At 34.5% G+C, this 19,113-nt stretch overlaps 1 protein-coding gene across 3 annotated transcripts in view; it reads right to left on the bottom strand.

Moving 5' to 3' along the window:
* Positions 1 to 19,113, bottom strand: part of LOC125673982 (protein dopey-1-like) — an 83,777-nt gene that overhangs the window by 12,788 nt on the left and 51,876 nt on the right. For all 3 annotated transcript variants that reach the window (XM_056160413.1, XM_056160415.1, XM_056160414.1), the window contains exon 23: positions 541 to 693. In XM_056160413.1, coding sequence (XP_056016388.1) covers positions 541 to 693 — 153 coding nt within the window. The remainder of the gene's footprint in view (positions 1 to 540; positions 694 to 19,113) is intronic.

Genomic DNA, 19,113 nt, shown 5'->3' with positions numbered 1-19,113 from the left:
GAGAGACATGGGGCAATCCAGGAAGAGGGGAGACTGTCCTTATACCTACAATGTCTGGTACTGGTCCGGTTCACTATAGATTGACTGTTTACCTTGTATATCTGGCATTGATCTCTGGTACTGGTCTGGTTCACTATATCTGGCATTGATCTCTGGTACTGGTCCGGTTCACTATAGATTGAGTGTCCTAGCTTACCTAGCTTGTATATTTGACATTGATCTCTGGTACTGGTCCGGTTCACTATAGATTGAGTGTCCTAGCTTACCTAGCTTGTATATCTGACATTGATCTCTGGTACTGGTCCGGTTCACTATAGATTGAGTGTCCTAGCTTACCTAGCTTGTATATCTGACATTGATCTCTGGTACTGGTCCGGTTCACTATAGATTGAGTGTCCTAGCTTACCTAGCTTGTATATTTGACATTGATCTCTGGTACTGGTCCGGTTCACTATAGATTGAGTGTCCTAGCTTACCTAGCTTGTATATTTGACATTGATCTCTGGTACTGGTCCGGTTCACTATAGATTGACTGTTTACCTTGTATATCTGGCATTGATCTCTGGTACTGGTCCGGTTCACTACAGAAGATGGTGAAAGCCAGTCTCTTTAACATTTGAGCCCGCTGTTCTAATTCCTGTTCCTTGGAGCTGAACAGGTTCAGGGAACCAGACTGTGTGAAAGTCACTCTGCCTGTAATAAAATCCCCAATATGTTTACATACATAACAGTTACTGTTCTTGAATGATTAAGAAGATTGCCAGGGATTCCATTATATCCCTATTTCACCATTATAAACAAAGTCACAATCGAGGAGTCGTCACTGTGGATCATGAGGACTAATGGCTCCAAAGCAAAGGAAACGCAGTATTCACGGGTATGGATTCGATTTTCTCATAAAATACACAAAATATTGGCAAAAATCATATTGCATAGAGCGTTGTAATTATATCTTGATCAGTCAAATATTTCACTGGAATTAAAACTTGAACTTAACTCAAACACTTCTTTGTGTTTCATAAAGATTTTGTGTGAATTACATGGGAAATGTGAGAAAAAGGGAAATATAATCATAAAAAAAATCATCTTATCCGGATATATATAGATACTCTCTACAAAACCAATCAAGTAGGCAAATTAATAGATAAAGTGACTGGAAAAGATGGGTACAAATCATCAATTTCAACACTGTGGACTTGAAAAATATACTCACGAAATGCAAATGAAGTGTTTGATTTAACTATGATCGATAATGCTCTACACAAAATTTTGCAACAATATTCTAGGTCTTTTAGTGCTCATAGATTTCTAGAAGACTTTTGACTCAATATCATGGTCATTCATAAAAAGAGTTTTGAAGTACTTTGTTTTAGGAGACTACTTTATTCAATGGATAAAGAATTTAAACACAAATTTTTGAGGCTCATGGAGAGTTTTTTTTTCCAGCACAGTTCGACATGCAAAGGGGGTGTATAGATAGGGGGATCCTTTAATGCCATATTTAGTTAGCATTTGACAAAATTCTTGCATTCACATTAATTAAACAAAACAAAGATATATATAAAAGGCATATTTATAGAAAACAGCATAATTAAGATATTACAATATGCAGACGATACTTCATTTTCCTTAATCCCTGTTTGCAGCTTTAGATATCATTGAATTTTACTCCGACTTTTTTGGTCTAAAGATTAATACTTCTAAAACAAAAATTGTCTAGACCGGAGAACCTTTAATTCATTAGGCATTCAAGTTTCTCTTGATCTTAACAAAATTGTTAATATAAACTTTGGACTCCCAATTCTTGCATTTATTGAGCAGTGGAAAATAAGAATTCTGACTCCTATTCGTCGAATTACTGTCATTAAAACTGCGGATTCCAAAATGAAATCATCTGTTCGTATCACAACTTCCTCCCACTTCAGAGTGAATTAGTGTTCATGAATTGAGAGGCTTAATTAATCAATTATTAAATCATATAAACCATGGATGCATGGGTATCATCTTTTTCAACGTCCATGGAGATGATATGTAAAACAAACTATACGATCGACTTACAATTCTAATTTGGAATACTATAATTAAAAAGAAAACAATGCATTTTGGAAGGACGTTTTAAAATCTTGGCTTTTCTGACATGTGATGATTAGATTATTCATAATCATATCACAATATACCAGTGCGGTACAATATTCCTATATGAAAATAGCTGACAAAATTCTTTTAGTTTGAGACTTTCTTGAGGATGATTGCTATATTTCTTAGCTTTTGACAAATTTCAAAGCACATGCATGTATACAATCTAAAAGAAGTATGCATATAATAAAATATAATGAATTATAACCGCAATTTTCAATTGATAGGAATTCAGAAAAAAGAATTCCTAATCCACATTCCATGTATGACTGTTTTTACTCTAACCTGATTTTCTTATATCTAAAATGCTCCCCCCCCCCAAAAAAAAAAAATTACAATTCTTACAATTCATTGAATGAAAAATAAGTTCTATAAACAATTTCGAAGGTTGAATATGGAAAAGTATTTTTGATTAATTAATTTTTACCAACTACTTTTCCTTTAATTTTTCCTTTTCTTATTTCTTTTCCATTTTTGGTGCAGCAAGTAAACACAGGTTTAATAGGATTATTGAAGCATGAATGAATCAGACTGTATCAGAAAAAGTATATGTGTTACTCAATATTACAAGTATATGCCCCCAAAAAAAAGTTAAAAAGAAAACAAATTACAAATTAAAACTAAATTGATAAAATAATACTGTTCATTCTAATCATATTTCCATGAATATTTTTCTCCCCTTCATAATTGTTGTGTGACACCTAAGAGGCATGAAACACTGGATAGGTAAAAATGAATTGACTTATACACTATAATTTCACCATTTGCTCAGATTACAAACAATCTAATTATCTATCTAATTATCTACTTCAATCACAGACATTAAAACACATCTAGACACCACCTGAGTGACTAAATGACTTCACACATCTGTAATTACCTGGTGTCATACCTGGATAGGGCCTGTCAAAGGGCCTGAGGAGTAGTACTCAGGGTCTCAGAGGGTCAGAGGATCTGGGTATAAATAAGGGACCATTAGACACCTAGTCTTCATTCCCTCACAGATGAGTAACAAGTAAAGACTTTGGTAAGAGAGCTTTATCAATATTTACATTTCTTTTTGTTGGGCTTTCTGCTAATGGTTTCACCCCCCCCCCCCCCAATATTTTCTTTAATTTCCAAAATAATCATGAAATAAGAACAAATTGAAAAGATCAGGAAAAACATGTTTCTGCAAGTAATAGAAAAGGAAATACTGGATTATAAATACATGTTATTTTATTTGTAGAATAAGTTAAATTAGGTTTCTGTGGAATAATTAATTTAAGTCTACCTTGATGTAATTACATAAACAAGAGGACAATGAGATTGTCACAGTGCATTTCCACCCCCAAGTATTTCTAAACCATTGAAATGTAGTACTACTCTAGCTAACACACAGCTTGCTGAATGCTGAGCACACACTGTTATATAATGTTGATGTTCACAATGAATGTTCTCATCTTTACTTTCAATTCATCAAAGGGTCAACATTATCAATATTTTGTAAATATATAATTCTAATTTACAGATATATTTAACACAAGTATTAAAGAAATTAAATGAAATTTAGAGTATTTAATTATCACTAGAATACACTGGTTGGAAGACACAATTATGTAATATGTTCCAAAAGATACTCCATTTGTTGAAGATGAAAATGAATTTCAATTTGGTTTCATTGTTTAAAACTGTCAATTTTGAAGTGAATTTTTAACTCTTAATAAATTTCTGTATGTAAAGAGATACCACTATAAGTAAAACTACATTCTGTGGCTGAAGGATGGTTTAATCAAAAAGTTCTAATTCTGCAGAATTTTACTGTTTCTGTTTATCAAATATATCATCCATATATATTTCTACTCCTAAACGTGTATTTCAATTTTGTAATTTATGACTTCAGTCTAATTTGAATGGTGTACAAATTTATCAAATTTGTCGATGTACTTTTCCAAACACTGAACATCAATTCTTGAAAACATTAATGAGCTAACCTAAACTTTTGTATAAAAATTTATCCTTTGGCAAATAATTTAAAAATTTGATCAGCACCACAACTTTTTAAAAGTTTCATTTTTAAATTTTGAGGCAAGAATTTGTAACTTATGTGCAATTCTAAAAACTGACAATTATATACTCCCAGCATGTTCTTTTAAACTAAAATCTATATGAATTTTTCTGTATTTTAAGTGCAAAAACATCATTAACTATTCCCGATCTACTAAACTTTGATATCTATACTGTTACAAGACAGCTGCATTTACTTACTTGATGTATTTATTGGAGTTGTTTATGTTGTGAATCGACACCAACAGACAAAAATAGTTCATGCATATATTTCGAGTGCAAAAAGGTTAAGTTAAACACACTGTAACTCAATAAGAGCAATATGACCCCACAGTTTTTTCATTTCATTTCATAATTTCCCTTCAATATACAGAAAATGAAAATACCCTTCCAAAAGATATCACAATTATACTACAAAACTGAGGTGGTAATTTCTTTAAAGGACAATTGGTATGGAATTATAAATCATAAAGTGTTGAGTCATGATCTGTACTTGTCTATCAGACAATTTTACCAGGGTGGCTTTTTTGACACAGTATGTATCTGCGATCACAACAAGTCCCAGAACATTATGTGTCGAGAAAACCTACAGGTCAATTCACCAAACAGAACATTGTGTCAAGGTCAATTCACCAAATAGAAGATTATGTGTCAAGGTCAATTCACTGAACAAAACATGAAGTGTCAAAGTCAATTCACCAAACAGCTTGTACTTCTCAATCAGAGGTGAAATTTATTATTGTGTCACACAAGAATTTGGGAACATGTGTGTCATGCTTTAAAAACACATTATTTGGCACAGAATGTGTGCTCGCTTTAACAAACTTAGCTGTACCATTCTGTCCCAACTAATTTCCTTAGTATTTCCAACAACATTTAAAAATGACAATTTTCAGCTACAAAACTGTGGAATTTCATTGGCACAGAATGTGTGCAGGCTTTAACAAAACTTAGTTGCACCATTCTTTTCCAACTAATTTCCTTGGCATTTCCTTAAATAACTCTACAATGACAATTTTCAGCAACAAAACTGGAGTTTGGCACAGGACGTGTGCTCACTTTAACAAACTTAATTGTACTATTCTGTCTCCACTAATTTCCTTCGTTATCTAAAAATAAAAATTTTCAGATACAAAACTGTTCAGCTTCATAATTTTGGCTGGGTGTTTTTTTTTGACACAGTATGTATCTGCGATTACAACTAGTCCCACACATTATGTGTCAAGGTCAATTCACCAAACAGCATTGTGTGTCAAGGTAAATTCACCAAACAGATCAGTACTGTGCCATTCTGTCTCTACTAATTTCCTAAAATATCTAAAAATAGGAATTTTCAGCAAAAAAACTGTTCCATTCAGTTTCCTAATTTTGGCTGGGTGGATTTTTTGACACAGTATGTATCTGCGATTACAACTAGTCCCAGAACATTATGTGTTGAGGAAACCTACAGGTCAATTCATCAAACAGAACATTATGTGTCAAGGTCAATTCACCAAACAGATCAGTACTGTACCATTCTGTCTCCACTAATTTCCTAAAATATCTATAAAAAAAGAAGAAGGAATTTTCAGCAACAAAAACTGTTCCATTTTAAGTTTCCTAATTTTGGCTGGGTGGCTTTTTTGACACTGTATGTATCTGCGATTACAACTAGTCCCAGAACATTATGTGTTGAGGAAACCTACAGGTCGATTCACCAAATAGCATTATGTGTCAAGGTCAACTCACCAAAGAGAACATTATGTGTCAAGAAAACCTACAGGTCAATTCACCAAACAGAACTTTATGTGTAAAGGCGAATTCACCAAACAGATCAGTACTGTTTCATTCTGTCTCCACTAATTTTCTAATATCTAAAAAAAGGAATTTTCAGCGACAAAACTGTTCCATTCACTTTCCTAATTTTGACTGGGTGGTTTTTTTTTTGACACAGTATGTATCTGCGTTCAGAACAAGTCCCAGAACATTATGTCTTGAGGAAACCTACAGGTCAATTCACCAAACACAATATTACGTGTCAAGGTCAATTCACCAAACAGAACATTATGTGTCAAGGTCAATTCACCAAACAGATCAGTACTGTACCATTCTGTCTCACTAATTCCCTAAAATATCTAAAAATAGGAATTTTCAGCAACAAAACTGTTCCATTCAGTTTCCTAATTTTGGCTGGGTGGATTTTTTGACACAGTATGTATCTGCAATTACAACTAGTCCCAGAATAATATGTGTTGAGGAAACCTACAGGTCAATTCATCAAACAGAACATTATGTGTATAGGTCAATTCACCAAACAGATCAGTACTGTTCCATTCTGTCTCCATTAATTTCCTAAAATATCTATAAAAAAAGAAGAAGGAATTTTCAGCAACAAAAACTGTTCCATTCAGTTTTCTAATTTTGACTGGGTGGCTCTTTTGACACAGTATGTATCTGCGATCATAACAAGTCCCAGAACATTATGTGTCGAGAAAACCTACAGGTCAATTCACCAAACAGAACATTGTGTCAAGGTCAATTCACCAAACAGAATATTAAGTGTCAAGGTCAATTAAGCAAACATAACATTATGTGTTAAGGTCAGTTCTTCAAACTGATCAGTATGTGTCGATGTCACAGATCATTTTGCCTGGGTGGTTTTTTTGACGCACTATGTATCTGCGATTACAACAAGTCTCAGATCATTAATGTGTCCAGGAAACCTAAAGGTCAATTCATCAAACAGAACATTATGTGTCAACTTTTTAATTGGTACAAAACCTGTACAAGATTTACCAATGTTTTTTAAGCACAAGATGAGTATGAGCTTTAACAAACTGTTTGACACAAAAAATTCATACGAACTTTAAATATCTCTGCTGTACCATTAATTCTGTCGCAACTAATTCATTTCCTTAGAATTTCTCTCAATACCTCAGCAATGGCAATTCTCAGCTACAAAACTGTGGAGTTTCTTTGGCACAGATTGTGTGCAGGCTTTAACAAGACTTAGTTGCACCATTGTGTTCCAACTAATTTCGGTAGCTCGGTAATGGCAATTCTCAGCTACAAATCTGTGATATTTCTCTGGCACAGAATGTGTTTTCACTTTAACCAACTTAGCTGTACCATCCTGTCTCAACTAATCTCCTTCATATCTAAAAATGTCAATTTTAAGTTACAAAACTGTTAAATTTCAGCTTCATCATTTTGCCTGGGTGGTTTTTTAGACGCACTATGTATCTGCGATTACAACATGTCTCAGATCATTAATGTGTCCAGGAAACCTAAAGGTCAATTCATCAAACAAAAGATTATGTGTCAAGGTCAATTCATCAAACAGAAAATTATGTGTCAAGGTCAATTCACCAAACAGAACATTATATGTAAAGGTCAATTCACCAAACAGCAATATGTGTCAAGGTCAACTCATCAAACAGAACATTAATTGTCAAGGTCAAATAAGCAAACACAATATTATGTGTTAAGGTCAGTTCTTCAAACAGATCAGTATGTGTCAAGGTCAATTCACCCAACAGCTTGTACTTCAAAATCAGAAATGAAATTTGCTATTGTGTCACACATGCTTTTGGTAAACTATGAGTTATGGTTTTGAAACACACCATGACCATCTGATGCCAAAGTCATGTTTGAATAACCCCAGCTCCAAAACACCAGTTCATGAAGTTTCCTCATTATTTAAATGCGTGCAGGCTTTAACAAACTTTTTAATTGGCACAAAACCTGTACAAGATTTACCAATGTTTTTTAAGCACAAGATGAGTATGAGCTTTAACAAACTCTTCGACACAAAAAATTCATACAAACTTTAAATATTTCTGCTGTACCATTAATTCTGTCGCAACTAATTCATTTCCTTAGAATTTCTCTCAATACCTCAGCAATGGCAATTCTCAGCTATAAAACTGTAGAGTTTCTTTGCCTGGGTGGTTTTTTGGACGCACTATGTATCTGCGATTACAACAAGTCTCAGACCATCAATGTGTTCAGGAAACCTAAAGGTCAATTCATCAAACAGAACATTATGTGTCAAGGTCAATTCACTCAACAGAACATTGTGAACACATCATATTGTATATTTGTATGAATATTGTATACATGTATGTATTTTCTCAATAACTTTGTACTATTGGTAAGGAGAATACAGAATTGAGTAACCCTACTAATTTCCTTAGAATTTCTCTTAATAACTCAGCAACCACAATTTTCAGATACACAGCTGTGGAAGTAAACACACACTAACTCAATAACAAGTTAGTACTACTATGATCCCCTCTAGTTCTTCCATTTCATTTCATAATTTCCTTTCAACACCTAGAAAATGAAAATACCCTTCCCAAAATATGAAATACTACAAAACTGAGATGTGAATTTCTTTAAAGGACTATTGGTATGGAATTATGAATCATAAAGTGTGGAGTCGTGAACTGTACTTGTCTATCAGACAATATTACCTGGGTGGCTTTTTTGACACAGTATGTATCTGCGATCACAACAAGTCCCAGAACATTATGTGTCGAGAAAACCTACAGGTCAATTCACAAAACAGAACATTATATATAAAGGTCAATTCACCAAACAGAACATTATATGTAAGGGTCAATTCACCAAACAGAGGAATGTGTCAAGGTCAACTCATCAAACAGAACATTAAATGTCAAGGTCAATTAAGCAAACACAACATTATGTGTTAAGGTCAGCTCTTCAAACAGATCAGTATGTGTCAAGGTCAATTCACCCATCAGCTTGTACTTCAAAATCAGAAATGAAATTTGCTATTGTGTCACACATGCTTTTGGTAAACTATGAGTTATGGTTTTGAAACACACCATGACCATCTGATGCCAAAGTCATGTTTGAGTAACCCCAGCTCCAAAACACCAGTTCATGAAGTTTCCTCATTATTTAAATGCGAGCAGGCTTTAACAAACTTTTTAATTGGCACAAAACCTGTACAAGATTTACCAATGTTTTTTAAGCACAAGATGAGTATGAGCTTTAACAAACTGTTTGACACAAAAAATTCATACAAACTTTAAATATTTCTGCTGTACCATTAATTCTGTCGCAACTAATTCATTTCCTTAGAATTTCTCTCAATACCTCAGCAATGGCAATTCTCAGCTACAAAACTGTGGAGTTTCTTTGGCACAGATTGTGTGCAGGCTTTAACAAGACTTGGTTGCACCATTGTGTTCCAACTAATTTCGGTAGCTCGGTAATGGCAATTCTCTGCTACAAATCTGTGGAATTTCTCTGGCACAGAATGTGTTTTCACTTTAACCAACTTAGCTGTACCATCCTGTCTCAACTAATCTCCTTCATATCTTAAAATGTCAATTTTAAGTTACAAAACTGTTAAATTTCAGCTTCATCATTTTGCCTGGGTTTTTTTGTGGACACACTATGTATCTGCGATTACAACAAGTCTCAGACCATCAATGTGTTCAGGAAACCTAAAGGTCTATTCATCAAACAGAACATTATGTGTCAAGGTCAATTCACTCAACAGAACATTGTGAACACATCATATTGTATATTTGTATGAATATTGTATACATGTATGTATTTTCTCAATAACTTTGTACTATTGGTAAGGAGAATACAGAATTGAGTAACCCTACTAATTTCCTTAGAATTTCTCTTAATAACTCAGCAACCACAATTTTCAGATACACAGCTGTGGAGGTAAACACACACTTAAACTCAATAACCAGTTAGTACTACTATGATCCCCTCTAGTTCTTCCATTTCATTTCATAATTTCCCTTCAACACCTAGAAAATGAAAATACCCTTCCCAAAATATGAAAATACTACAAAACTGAGATGTCAATTTCTTTAAAGGACTATTGGTATGGAATTATGAATTATAAAGTGTGGAGTCGTGAACTGTACTTGTCTATCAGACAATTTTGCCAGGGTGGCTTTTTTGACACAGTATGTATCTGTGATCACAACAAGTCCCAGAACATTATGTGTCGAGAAAACCTACAGGTCAATTCACCAAACAGAACATTATATGTAAAGGTCAATTCACCAAACAGAGCAATGTGTCAAGGTCAACTCATCAAACAGAACATTAAGTGTCAAGGTCAATTAAGCAAACACAACATTATGTGTTAAGGTCAGTTCTTCAAACAGATCAGTATGTGTCAAGGTCAATTCACCCATCAGCTTGTACTTCAAAATCAGAAATGAAATTTGCTATTGTGTCACACATGCTTTTGGTAAACTATGAGTTATGGTTTTGAAACACACCATGACCATCTGATGCCAAAGTCATGTTTGAGTAACCCCAGCTCCAAAACACCAGTTCATGAAGTTTCCTCATTATTTAAATGCGTGCAGGCTTTAACAAACTTTTTAATTGGCACAAAACCTGTACAAGATTTACCAATGTTTTTAAGCACAAGATGAGTAGGAGCTTTAAAAAACTGTTTGACACAAAAAATTCATATGAACTTTAAATATCTCTGCTGTACCATTAATTCTGTCGCAACTAATTCATTTCCTTAGAATTTCTCTCAATACCTCAACAATGGCAATTCTCAGCTACAAAACTGTGGAGTTTCTTTGGCACAGATTGTGTGCAGGCTTTAACAAAACTTAGTTGCACCATTGTGTTCCAACTAATTTCGGTAGCTCGGTAATGGCAATTCTCTGCTACAAATCTGTGGAATTTTTCTGGCACAGAATGTGTTTTCACTTTAACCAACTTAGCTGTACCATCCTGTCTCAACTCATCTCCTACATATCTAAAAATGTCAATTTTAAGTTACAAAACTGTTAAATTTCAGCTTCATCAACTATGATCCCCTCTAGTTCTTTCATTTCATTTCATAATTTCCCTTCAATACCTAGAAAATGAAAATACCCTTCCAAAAATATGACAATACTACAAAACTGAAATGTGAATTTCTTTAAAGGACTATTGGTATGGAATTATGAATCATAAAGTGTGGAGTCGTGAACTGTACTTGTCTATCAGACAATTTTACCTGGGTGGTTTTTTGACGCACTATGTATCTGCGATTACAACAAGTCTCAGACCATCAATGTGTTCAGGAAACCTAAAGGTCAATTCATCAAACAGAACATTATGTGTCAAGGTGGATTCACTAAACAGAACATTGTGAACACATCATATTGTATATTTGTATGAATACTTATATATGTATGTATTTTCTCAATAACTTTGTACTATTGGTAAAGAGAATACAAAATTGAGTAACCCTACTAATTTCCTTAGAATTTCTCTTAATAACTCAGCAACCACAATTTTCAGATACACAGCTGTGGAAGTAAATACACACTAACTCAATAGTTAGTACTACTATGATCCCCTCTAGTTCTTCCATTTCATTTCATAACTTCCCTTCAATACCTAGAAAATGAAAATACCCTTCCAAAAATATGACAATACTACAAAACTGAGATGTGAATTTCTTAAAAGGACTTTTGGTATGGAATTATGAATCATAAAGTGTGGAGTCATGAACTGTACTTGTCTATCAGACAATTTTGCCAGGGTGGCTTTTTTGACACAGTATGTATCTGCGATCACAACAAGTCCAGGAACATTATGTGTCGAGGAAACCTACAGGTCAATTCACCAAACAGAACATTATGTGTCAAGGTCAATTCACCAAACAGAACATTATATGTAAAGGTCAATTCACCACACAGGAATATGTGCCAAGGTCAACTCATCAAACTGAACATTAAGTGTCAAGGTCATTTAAACAAACAGAATATTATGTGTTAAGGTCAGTTCTTCAAACTGATCAGTATGTGTCAATGTCAATTCACCCAACAGCTTGTACTTCTCAATCAGAAATGAAATTTGCTATTGTGTCACACATGCTTTTGGTAAACTATGAGCCATGGTTTTGAAACACACCATGACCATCTGATGCCAAAGTCATGTTTGAGTAACCCCAGCTCCAAAACACCAGTTCATGAAGTTTCCTCATTATTTAAATGCGAGCAGGCTTGAACAAACTTTTAATTGGCACAAAACCTGTACAAGATTTACCAATGTTTTTTAAGCACAAGATGAGTATGATGTTTAACAAACTCTTCGACACAAAAAATTCATACAAACTTTAAATATCTCTGCTGTACCAATAATTCTGTCGCAACTAATTCATTTCCTTAGAATTTTTCTCAATACCTTAGCAATGGCAATTCTCAGCTACTAAACTGTGGAGTTTCTTTGGCACAGATTGTGTGCAGGCTTTAACAAAACTTAGTTACACCATTGTGTTCCAACTAATTTCGGTAGCTCGCTAATGGCAATTCTCAGCTACAAATCTGTGGAATTTTTCTGGCACAGAATGTGTGTTCACTTTAACCAACTTAGCTGTACCATCCTGTCTCAACTAATCTCCTTCATATCTAAAAATGTCAATTTTAAGTTACAAAACTGTTAAATTTCAGCTTCATCATTTTGCCTGGGTGGTTTTTTGGACGCACTATGTATCTGCGATTACAACAAGTCTCAGATCATTAATGTGTCCAGGAAACCTAAAGGTCAATTCATCAAACAGAAGATTATGTGTCAAGGTCAATTCATCAAACAGAAGATTATGTGTCAAGGTCAATTCACCAAACAGAACATTATATGTAAAGGTCAATTCACCAAACAGAGCAATATGTGTCAAGGTCAACTCATCAAACAGAACATTAAGTGGCAAGGTCAATTCAGCAAACAGAATATTATGTGTTAAGGTCAGTTCTTCAAACTGATCAGTATGTGTCAATGTCAATTCACCCAACAGCTTGTACTTCTCAATCAGAAATGAAATTTGCTATTGTGTCACACATGCTTTTGGTAAACTATGAGTCCTGGTTTTGAAACACACCATGACCATCTGATGCCAAAGTCATGTTTGAGTAACCCCAGCTCCAAAACACCAGTTCATGAAGTTTCCTCATTATTTAAATGCGAGCAGGCTTGAACAAACTTTTAATTGGCACAAAACCTGTACAAGATTTACCAATGTTTTTTAAGCACAAGATGAGTATGATGTTTAACAAACTTTTAGACACAAAAAATTCATACGAACTTTAAATATCTCTGCTGTTCCATTAATTCTGTCGCAACTAATTCATTTCCTTAGAATTTCTCTCAATACCTCAACAATGACAATTCTCAGCTACTAAACTGTGGAGTTTCTTTGGCACAGATTGTGTGCAGGCTTTAACAAAACTTAGTTGCACCATTGTGTTCCAACTAATTTCGGTAGCTCGCTAATGGCAATTCTCAGCTACAAATCTGTGGAATTTCTCTGGCACAGAATGTGTGTTCACTTTAACCAACTTAGCTGTACCATCCTGTCTCAACTAATCTCCTTCATGTCTAAAAATGTCAATTTTAAGTTACAAAACTGTTAAATTTCAGCTTCATCATTTTGCCTGGGTGGTTTTTTGGACGCACTATGTATCTGCGATTACAACAAGTCTCAGATCATTAATGTGTCCAGGAAACCTAAAGGTCAATTCATCAAACAGAAGATTATGTGTCAAGGTCAATTCATCAAACAGAAGATTATGTGTCAAGGTCAATTCACAAAACAGAACATTATATGTAAACGTCAATTCTCACCAAACAGGAATATGTGTCAAGGTCAACTCATCAAACTGAACATTAAGTGTCAAGGTCAATTCAGCAAACAGAATATTATGTGTTAAGGTCAGTTCTTCAAACTGATCAGTATGTGTCAATGTCAATTCACCCAACAGCTTGTACTTCTCAATCAGAAATGAAATTTGCTATTGTGTCACACATGCTTTTGGTAAACTATGAGCCATGGTTTTGAAACACACCATGACCATCTGATGCCAAAGTCATGTTTGAGTAACCCCAGCTCCAAAACACCAGTTCATGAAGTTTCCTCATTATTTAAATGCGAGCAGGCTTGAACAAACTTTTAATTGGCACAAAACCTGTACAAGATTTACCAATGTTTTTTAAGCACAAGATGAGTATGATGTTTAACAAACTCTTCGACACAAAAAATTCATACAAACTTTAAATATCTCTGCTGTACCAATAATTCTGTCGCAACTAATTCATTTCCTTAGAATTTTTCTCAATACCTTAGCAATGGCAATTCTCAGCTACTAAACTGTGGAGTTTCTTTGGCACAGATTGTGTGCAGGCTTTAACAAAACTTAGTTACACCATTGTGTTCCAACTAATTTCGGTAGCTCGCTAATGGCAATTCTCAGCTACAAATCTGTGGAATTTTTCTGGCACAGAATGTGTGTTCACTTTAACCAACTTAGCTGTACCATCCTGTCTCAACTCATCTCCTTCATGTCTAAAAATGTCAATTTTAAGTTACAAAACTGTTAAATTTCAGCTTCATCATTTTGCCTGGGTGGTTTTTTGGACGCACTATGTATCTGCGATTACAACAAGTCTCAGATCATTAATGTGTCCAGGAAACCTAAAGGTCAATTCATCAAACAGAAGATTGTGTCAAGGTCAATTCATCAAACAGAAGATTATGTGTCAAGGTCAATTCACAAAACAGAACATTATATGTAAAGGTCAATTCACCAAACAGAGCAATATATGTCAAGGTCAACTCATCAAACAGAACATTAAGTGTCAAGGTCAATTCAGCAAACAGAATATTATGTGTTAAGGTCAGTTCTTCAAACTGATCAGTATGTGTCAATGTCAATTCACCCAACAGCTTGTACTTCTCAATCAGAAATGAAATTTGCTATTGTGTCACACATGCTTTTGGTAAACTATGAGTCCTGGTTTTGAAACACACCATGACCATCTGATGCCAAAGTCATGTTTGAGTAACCCCAGCTCCAAAACACCAGTTCATGAAGTTTCCTCATTATTTAAATGCGAGCAGGCTTTAACAAACTTTTAATTGGCACAAAACCTGTACAAGATTTACCAATGTTTTTTAAGCACAAGATGAGTATGATGTTTAACAAACTTTTAGACACAAAAAATTCATACGAACTTTAAATATCTCTGCTGTTCCATTAATTCTGTCGCAACTAATTCATTTCCTTAGAATTTCTCTCAATACCTCAACAATGACAATTCTCAGCTACAAAACTGTGGAGTTTCTTTGGCACAGAATGTGTGCAGACTTTAACAAAACTTAGTTGCACCATTGTGTTCCAACTAATTTCGGTAGCTCGCTAATGGCAATTCTCAGCTACAAATCTGTGGAATTTCTCTGGCACAGAATGTGTGTTCACTTTAACCAACTTAGCTGTACCATCCTGTCTCAACTCATCTCCTTCATGTCTAAAAATGTCAATTTTAAGTTACAAAACTGTTAAATTTCAGCTTCATCATTTTGCCTGGGTGGTTTTTTGGACGCACTATGTATCTGCGATTACAACAAGTCTCAGATCATTAATGTGTCCAGGAAACCTAAAGGTCAATTCATCAAACAGAAGATTATGTGTCAAGGTCAATTCACAAAACAGAAGATTATGTGTCAAGGTCAATTCACAAAACAGAACATTATATGTAAACGTCAATTCTCACCAAACAGGAATATGTGTCAAGGTCAACTCATCAAACTGAACATTAAGTGTCAAGGTCAATTCAGCAAACAGAATATTATGTGTTAAGGTCAGTTCTTCAAACTGATCAGTATGTGTCAATTCACCCAACAGCTTGTACTTCTCAATCAGAAATGAAATTTGCTATTGTGTCACACATGCTTTTGGTAAACTATGAGTTATGGTTTTGAAACACACCATGACCATCTGATGCCAAAGTCATGTTTGAGTAACCCCAGCTCCAAAACACCAGTTCATGAAGTTTCCTCATTATTTAAATGCGAGCAGGCTTGAACAAACTTTTAATTGGCACAAAACCTGTACAAGATTTACCAATGTTTTTTAAGCACAAGATGAGTATGATGTTTAACAAACTCTTCGACACAAAAAATTCATACAAACTTTAAATATCTCTGCTGTACCAATAATTCTGTCGCAACTAATTCATTTCCTTAGAATTTCTCTCAATACCTCAACAATGGCAATTCTCAGCTACAAAACTGTGGAGTTTCTTTGGCACAGATTGTGTGCAGGCTTTAACAAAACTTAGTTGCACCATTGTGTTCCAACTAATTTCGGTAGCTCGGTAATGGCAATTCTCAGCTACAAATCTGTGGAATTTTTCTGGCACAGAATGTGTTTTCACTTTAACCAACTTAGCTGTACCATCCTGTCTCAACTCATCTCCTACATATCTAAAAATGTCAATTTTAAGTTACAAAACTGTTAAATTTCAGCTTCATCAACTATGATCCCCTCTAGTTCTTTCATTTCATTTCATAATTTCCCTTCAATACCTAGAAAATGAAAATACCCTTCCAAAAATATGACAATACTACAAAACTGAAATGTGAATTTCTTTAAAGGACTATTGGTATGGAATTATGAATCATAAAGTGTGGAGTCGTGAACTGTACTTGTCTATCAGACAATTTTACCTGGGTGGTTTTTTGACGCACTATGTATCTGCGATTACAACAAGTCTCAGACCATTAATGTGTTCAGGAAACCTAAAGGTCAATTCATCAAACAGAACATTATGTGTCAAGGTGGATTCACTAAACAGAACATTGTGAACACATCATATTGTATATTTGTATGAATACTTATATATGTATGTATTTTCTCAATAACTTTGTACTATTGGTAAAGAGAATACAAAATTGAGTAACCCTACTAATTTCCTTAGAATTTCTCTTAATAACTCAGCAACCACAATTTTCAGATACACAGCTGTGGAAGTAAATACACACTAACTCAATAGTTAGTACTACTATGATCCCCTCTAGTTCTTCCATTTCATTTCATAACTTCCCTTCAATACCTAGAAAATGAAAATACCCTTCCAAAAATATGACAATACTACAAAACTGAGATGTGAATTTCTTAAAAGGACTTTTGGTATGGAATTATGAATCATAAAGTGTGGAGTCGTGAACTGTACTTGTCTATCAGACAATTTTGCCAGGGTGGCTTTTTTGACACAGAATGTATCTGCGATCACAACAAGTCCAGGAACATTATGTGTCGAGGAAACCTACAGGTCAATTCACCAAACAGAAGATTATGTGTCAAGGTCAATTCACAAAACAGAACATTATATGTAAACGTCAATTCTCACCAAACAGGAATATGTGTCAAGGTCAACTCATCAAACTGAACATTAAGTGTCAAGGTCAATTCAGCAAACAGAATATTATGTGTTAAGGTCAGTTCTTCAAACTGATCAGTATGTGTCAATGTCAATTCACCCAACAGCTTGTACTTCTCAATCAGAAATGAAATTTGCTATTGTGTCACACATGCTTTTGGTAAACTATGAGCCATGGTTTTGAAACACACCATGACCATCTGATGCCAAAGTCATGTTTGAGTAACCCCAGCTCCAAAACACCAGTTCATGAAGTTTCCTCATTATTTAAATGCGAGCAGGCTTTAACAAACTTTTAATTGGCACAAAACCTGTACATGATTTACCAATGTTTTTTAAGCACAAGATGAGTATGATGTTTAACAAACTCTTCGACACAAAAAATTCATACAAACTTTAAATATCTCTGCTGTACCAATAATTCTGTCGCAACTAATTCATTTCCTTAGAATTTTTCTCAATACCTTAGCAATGGCAATTCTCAGCTACTAAACTGTGGAGTTTCTTTGGCACAGATTGTGTGCAGGCTTTAACAAAACTTAGTTACACCATTGTGTTCCAACTAATTTCGGTAGCTCGCTAATGGCAATTCTCAGCTACAAATCTGTGGAATTTTTCTGGCACAGAATGTGTGTTCACTTTAACCAACTTAGCTGTACCATCCTGTCTCAACTCATCTCCTTCATGTCTAAAAATGTCAATTTTAAGTTACAAAACTGTTAAATTTCAGCTTCATCATTTTGCCTGGGTGGTTTTTTGGACGCACTATGTATCTGCGATTACAACAAGTCTCAGATCATTAATGTGTCCAGGAAACCTAAAGGTCAATTCATCAAACAGAAGATTGTGTCAAGGTCAATTCATCAAACAGAAGATTATGTGTCAAGGTCAATTCACCAAACAGAACATTATATGTAAAGGTCAATTCACCAAACAGAGCAATATGTGTCAAGGTCAACTCATCAAACAGAACATTAAGTGTCAAGGTCAATTCAGCAAACAGAATATTATGTGTTAAGGTCAGTTCTTCAAACTGATCAGTATGTGTCAATGTCAATTCACCCAACAGCTTGTACTTCTCAATCAGAAATGAAATTTGCTATTGTGTCACACATGCTTTTGGTAAACTATGAGTCCTGGTTTTGAAACACACCATGACCATCTGATGCCAAAGTCATGTTTGAGTAACCCCAGCTCCAAAACACCAGTTCATGAAGTTTCCTCATTATTTAAATGCGAGCAGGCTTTAACAAACTTTTAATTGGCACAAAACCTGTACAAGATTTACCAATGTTTTTTAAGCACAAGATGAGTATGATGTTTAACAAACTTTTAGACACAAAAAATTCATACGAACTTTAAATATCTCTGCTGTTCCATTAATTCTGTCGCAACTAATTCATTTCCTTAGAATTTCTCTCAATACCTCAACAATGACAATTCTCAGCTACAAAACTGTGGAGTTTCTTTGGCACAGAATGTGTGCAGACTTTAACAAAACTTAGTTGCACCATTGTGTTCCAACTAATTTCGGTAGCTCGCTAATGGCAATTCTCAGCTACAAATCTGTGGAATTTCTCTGGCACAGAATGTGTGTTCACTTTAACCAACTTAGCTGTACCATCCTGTCTCAACTAATCTCCTTCATGTCTAAAAATGTCAATTTTAAGTTACAAAACTGTTAAATTTCAGCTTCATCATTTTGCCTGGGTGGTTTTTTGGACGCAC

Source organism: Ostrea edulis, chromosome 3 (genome assembly GCF_947568905.1).
Source record: "Ostrea edulis chromosome 3, xbOstEdul1.1, whole genome shotgun sequence".
Classification (NCBI taxonomy): Eukaryota; Metazoa; Mollusca; class Bivalvia; order Ostreida; family Ostreidae; genus Ostrea; species Ostrea edulis.
The sequence above is the reverse complement of the archived record's forward strand: the minus strand, read 5'-3'. Positions and strand labels throughout refer to the sequence as shown.